The sequence below is a fragment of the Bos javanicus genome, chromosome 15 (genome assembly GCF_032452875.1).
Source record: "Bos javanicus breed banteng chromosome 15, ARS-OSU_banteng_1.0, whole genome shotgun sequence".
Lineage (NCBI taxonomy): Eukaryota > Metazoa > Chordata > Mammalia > Artiodactyla > Bovidae > Bos > Bos javanicus.
In genome coordinates this window covers 44,512,234-44,518,001 of record NC_083882.1, presented here as the reverse complement: position 1 = coordinate 44,518,001, position 5,768 = coordinate 44,512,234, and the positions used below count along the sequence as shown (strand labels likewise).

General features: G+C 46.2%; 1 protein-coding gene across 6 annotated transcripts in view; it reads right to left on the bottom strand.

Moving 5' to 3' along the window:
* Positions 1 to 2,792: 2,792 nt before the first annotated feature.
* RIC3 (RIC3 acetylcholine receptor chaperone) overlaps positions 2,793 to 5,768 on the bottom strand; it is a 61,810-nt gene continuing 58,834 nt past the window's right edge. For 4 of the 6 annotated variants that reach the window (XM_061380497.1, XM_061380498.1, XM_061380501.1 and 1 more), the window contains one exon: positions 2,793 to 5,059. In XM_061380497.1, coding sequence (XP_061236481.1) covers positions 4,623 to 5,059 — 437 coding nt within the window. In that variant the 3' untranslated portion in view covers positions 2,793 to 4,622. The remainder of the gene's footprint in view (positions 5,060 to 5,768) is intronic. The other 2 variants (XM_061380499.1, XM_061380500.1) reach the window with 1 other exon arrangement.

Sequence of the window (5,768 nt, the reverse complement as noted above, 5' to 3'; positions counted from 1 at the left end):
CTGCTGTGCACTTCTTTTCCCCCTATGAAAGAGAAAACATGTTTCTTTACCTAGAAGTTTTTTTTCTACATCATTCATTCCTTCTGCCCTAAGAGCCTCAGGGGAGGGCAGGAGGGTGGTGGTAACAAGGGGATCATAGCTGGTTTGGAAACAGTCACCTGTGGGAGGAAACTGTCTTCCTTCTGGCTGTGCTCCTCAAGTTTAAAGATGGTCAGAACCCACACACACAGGCTGGGAAGGGCAAGGACAGGAAGTACTAAGTTAGCGCATCCTTTGCAGGCTCAGCTGTGCCAGCTGGAAGAGCAGGCTGCTGCTTCTGAGTAAACCCTGTGGGCCTGGCCCAGAGGAACACACGCAGGGCTGTGGAGCTGAAAAAAGGCAGGGAAGGCCAAAGTGGTAGAAATAACATGAAGACCTAGCCACTGGGTTCCTCTAGCCATATGCAGAGCAGCCCAACCTGTTTGAACAGAACCTGGACATGCTACATGCTTTTCTTTTCAGCCTGTGGCAGATCTGAAGTCAAGAGCAAGGGAGGCTGCAGTTATGCCTGACAGCTACAGGTCTGGTCCTACATGGGGAGGTCAAAACTGAAGTCACCCAGTGACTGCAGGACCTGGGATCTGGGCCATTCCTGGCAGTCAGGATAGCCTTGGAGCATCAAGTCCAACTGCCTGGCAGCACAGGAACTTGGTGAGTGCTATGCTGTTGATGGCACTGGCCTGAGCACCCAGCACTGGCTACCCTGGACAGATGCTATATATACCATCTCATTTCATCCCAACAGCTCTGCAAGGGGAGAGCTTCCCAATTCAAAACTGGAGAGCTACTCAATTCAAAACTGAGGAAACTGGTACTTAGAGAAGTTAAGGAGTAGTCTAAGATAAAGAAATTTGGCCTATTTAATTTGTATAAGAAAATGGGAAAGGAAAAACCTAACGTTAGGTACATTTTAGAAAGATTTGTATGAAAATCATCAAGGCAAAGTCTGTGACACTTGGTTTTTCTCCTTTCTGGGTAGCTGAAGTGTTCGACTTTCCTCTGGAATGTACTCTGGGTTGAGGGAATTCAATGTGGTAATGAGTAGTGTTGGTTTATTACCCCAGATCAAGAACCTACCTGGACTGTGGCCTCTCTCCATGGCTTGCCTCTGGGAAATAGCATATGCAGGACACTACTATGAAAAAAGGGAAGATGGTTTTGTGGTTTAGTGATCAGGTTAAACATGATCTCTTTAACAGCTCTGGACAGGGTCCATGGAGAGTCCTGGTTGACAGCTATTATCCTGGTGTAATTATTATTAAAGCTCCCTTTTCCTAAAGTGTCCCAGTTTGGACTACAAGTCGCTGGATGACCCAGGCCATGGACGGTGCATGGGGTGCTCACAGGCAGCTCTTCGAGAGCCCACACGGGCCTCCGCTCCTCACTGCAGCTCTCTGACCCTGGCTCCCGAGCTCCCACAGCACTAGTCCTGGAGCTCGGGAAGTGCTCTCCTTGTGCGCCTGGTCTGACCAGGAAAGGGCCCCTCCAGGCCAGATCACCCACCTGAGTTACTAAGCATGGCCCTGCGTGATGCAGTTCTCTCCTAGGCCAACTCTCTGACCCCAGAGGTGTGACTCTGTGCTCTGCCACGGTGCCCAGGAGTCACTGCAGACCTAGTGCCAGGGGGCTGATCCAGTTCTCAACCCAGATCATTTCTGGAGAAATGAAGACCCGGAGAAGAGAGATGACAAAAGCCAGGCCCATGACTTTGGTCCTCCTGGACTGTATATATACATATAATCTCATCCCTGAAGAATAACATAATTCTGAAAAATCCAAAAAGAACTGCCTAATCTGAAATGACTGAAGAGTAAATTTTTTAAAATATAAATACATAAATGGTTTCCTGTTATATAAGCCCACCAAGAATCAGGGCAGCAAGAATCATCATGAGGTCTCAGTACTTGGGGCAGAACTGTTTCTACAAGCCAATTGCCCCCAGAGATGAACATTCCAAATCAAGAGCTGGTTATGTGACACCTTACATACCAGCCTCAAATACCAAAATACCTGAACATCCATCTACTCTCACACCCACTGCTCTACCACCACTCTTTCTGCCAACTGTATCCTTTCTCTTCCTTGCACATCTGGAGAAGTTCGTAGCATCCCTCAAGACCCATCTCCGAGGGTGGAGTTTCTTGGAAGTCCTTTAGCAAAAGTGACCTTTTCCTCCTCTGTGCTCATATGGATTTGGGTCCGTATCGCAATTACAGCATAAAATCTTGCACAATAAAGTAGCCACCGCTTGCTGAGTGGTCATCCTACATGAGACAGGACCAATGTTGCTTTATAGGCAATGATGATTTCACTTAATCTCCGTGACTGTGATTTAATCCTCATACCCTGTAAGACCTGGACTCTGACTCCCCAGCTTTAGCAATGAGGAAGCCAAAGTTCCCGGGGTTAAGGAGCTGGCCAGATTCTACAACCAGGATAGACGAGTATGGGACCGTGACCAATATTTCTCTGCCTGCAGAACTCACCATCTTGAGCCCCTTTACAGTTCACAGTTCATTTTAAAAAATAAACTGGATAAGGCTCTCATATTCAACTGTTTTTTTTTTTTCAAAGGCAGGAATTGAGCAGTGGTCTGCAAGATGAATAAATGAGAGAATAAGCAGAAGGAAACAAATATCCACCTCTAATAAGGGAATCATATCCTAAGGCAAAAAAGAAACTTGAACCAGAGGCCCAGAACTCTCCTCATAAATCAGCCCCCCACTGTGAATGGAGACAGAGAACACGGCAAATAATTTATCGAAACAGGAAAGAGCACCTATGTTATTTTTCACCTTCAGCATTATATTACATCTAGATTGTTCTCAGGACATTTTAAACTCCTTTCTTTACAAGTGAATCCAATGTTCCACACAGAGACAGACAATATGCTTCCTATGGACTCAGTCTTCCTTGACTTTTCTCTGTAGTCATTAACAAAAAATGCACAGCTGCAGCTGACACATGATCTTAATATGGTCCCGTACCTGTGACAGCAGTGTGTGCTTATGTGTGATTTTACAGGTATTAAATATTTCCTTGGCCTCGGACTCAGTCCAGGCATAGTGGAACTCTAAAAGCCAGGTCCACCTTTACACGATGTCTTAGTTTTCAAGTCTCCCACATTTCGTGGTCCTTGCGAATATGTCCTCTTGAAACTCTCAGGTCTTACCAGTAAACTGAATGCACTCATCCTTACTATACAGAATACATCTTACCTCAAGGAGACACATGACAGATGGCAGCTCAGAAATTAGGCTTTGGGTCTGGTCACAGTCCTCCCTGTCCTAATACCTCCCACTTTGCCCAACTTTCTCAATAGACTCAGATCCAAATATGGAACACATGGTCTGTTCCCAGGCACTACTATATTGGGTCCCTACAATATAGGGACCCAATAGCTTGGGTCCAAAGTCCTTAGACCAAGGACAGCACGTGGTCTACAAGTTCAATCCTCCTCGTTTCTGTTTTAATTTGTTGTAAGAACAAATTTCCCAGAGGGCACAACATTCAGCAACAGCATCTAAGCAAGGACTACCTGTCAGTGCGTGGGTTTACTCTCCGTCAGCTGCCCCTCGGCCCCGTGAGCATCTCATGGCAGGACTTCCACCCTTCAGCAGCCTTTCCTGAAGCTTCAAACCTTGGCTCCACAGGGTAAGGACTAAAGTCTCTATCTCAAGCTTCCTCTAGCCACACAAGACCAGAGGTATGAAGGTGCTTCTATGTTTGGCAGTTCTGTTAAGCAGAACAAGGACAAAGGAAGCTAAAGATCCAGGCATTATTAGAGAAAAACTGTTTCCCGGCCTGTCCCTGGAGAAGGAAATGGCCACCCACTCCCGTATTATTGCCTGGAGATTTCTATGGACGGACGAGCCTGGCAGGCTATAGTCCATGGGGTCACAGAGAGTCAGACACAACTGAGTGTCTAACACTACTACTACTATTACTAGCAAGCCTCTGGGCTCATTCTCAGGTCAGTGAGAGTCTTCTATGCTGGAGAAAAGTGGAGGTTTGAGGCAGCCTCGGGGCTCTGCAAAAGGCCCTCGCTGTAAGGGACTTCAGCTCAGGCAGGAGTCCCCACTCTGGCCCCACCATCCCCACAAACAAAATGTTCTCCTCCTTGAACCCAGCAGACCACTAACCTGCTCAAGGCCCACAGAATAAAGCGCCCTGGACTCTGAAATCTTCACTCTTGCAACCTTAAGTCCTCATATGTGTAATTTGATGTTCATCACAGGTAAACCATCTGTTACTTCTAACATGGAGAGTCAGACCTCTGCCCTGAGTGGTCCCATCTGTAATTATGATAGATCAAAAATTACTCAGTGGATCGAATCTCTGATGGAGCAAAGAAGGAAGAGAAAGAGGGAGGTTGTCTTGTGTTCATACTAATTTCTATGATGTTTTATAAGGTGACAGGTGTGCAAGCACCAGGAAGGATACATGATATCCATGGCAGTGGCCTGATTGGCTATGATACTTAAACACGGACAATGAAGTACAGGGCACAGGGCCAAGGATAAAATCAGAGAGGAGAGAAAGGTCACCTTGGGACAACAGTAATGGTCCTGGACTGACCGTTCTCACTCTAAACCCTGGGGATGCCGCTTCCTCAGCATGCCGCCTGGATCCGCTTTATCTGCACTGATGCCTGACCCTTCACCTCTCAAGTCGTAGGGCCACACTTCATCGGTGGTTTCCTCCTGCTCACTGTAACTGCTGGCACCAAATCCAGCATTCTCTGCCAAGACGGCGGGATCCTCTTCTTCAGGAGACCAGCAGGAACATGGTTCTGGCTCTGGGTCACATGAGGTAACAGAATTATCTTCCTGAGCTCTGGGCTCAGTAGGCATTGCCCAACCCACACGGTCTGATTCTTCCTCTTCTAGCATTCCCATTCTTTCAGCTATTTCTTCAGCAGAGGGCTCTTTTGAGTCAGGGTAATCCACCAGGATTGTTTCTTGCCTATGCTTGATGCAATCTGAAAGGTCATAAATTGGATAAGTCTCTTCGGGATAACCTAGAGAAAAAAGTAGCACAAAGTCTTACAAAGAATGTCTCTTCCAAATAAACAGTGTCAGGCTCAAAGAGGCTTCTCAAGGCAGCAGCCATCCTATCCCAACAAATCCATTCAAGAAATTTCTAAGATGACTAACAGTTCTCAAGTTTCACTTGAGCAAATTCTTGGCGATCCGGCTGACTGTCCACCAGCTCTATGAAGTACAAACCAATTCAGCTGAAAATCCCTTCTCAAGTGCAGGTTGCTTGGGGCAGAGTGTAAGTCTCACACCTCAAGCTTCTGCAGTAGTGATGAAGATTAAACAAACAACATGATCCTCAGTTTAAAAAAAAAAAAAAGTGCCAAACACCAGATGGGGAAAGCATAGCTCAAGGCTAATGTTTATAATTTCTATCTGGAACCATTTCCAAAGCTTCCCAGGGGCGGGGTGGGAGGTAGAGGGAGGAGGAAAGGAATGTTGAGCTCTTTGAAAAATACACCACAAAGCCTTCTACTAATCAAAACAATAGAAATGGCTTGCAAGTGTCAGAAATAGAGAGCACTTTAGCAAGACATGCCCAAGATCCCCAAGGACAAAGACTGCATTTTGAGAAGACAGAATTCCCATTGTTGGCTTCTTCGTCTTCACGACAGGGAACAAAAGAAAACAGCAAACTGGTAAACAAAATGAATCCCAGCAATGATAATGAGAAAAGAGAAAATGCTGCCA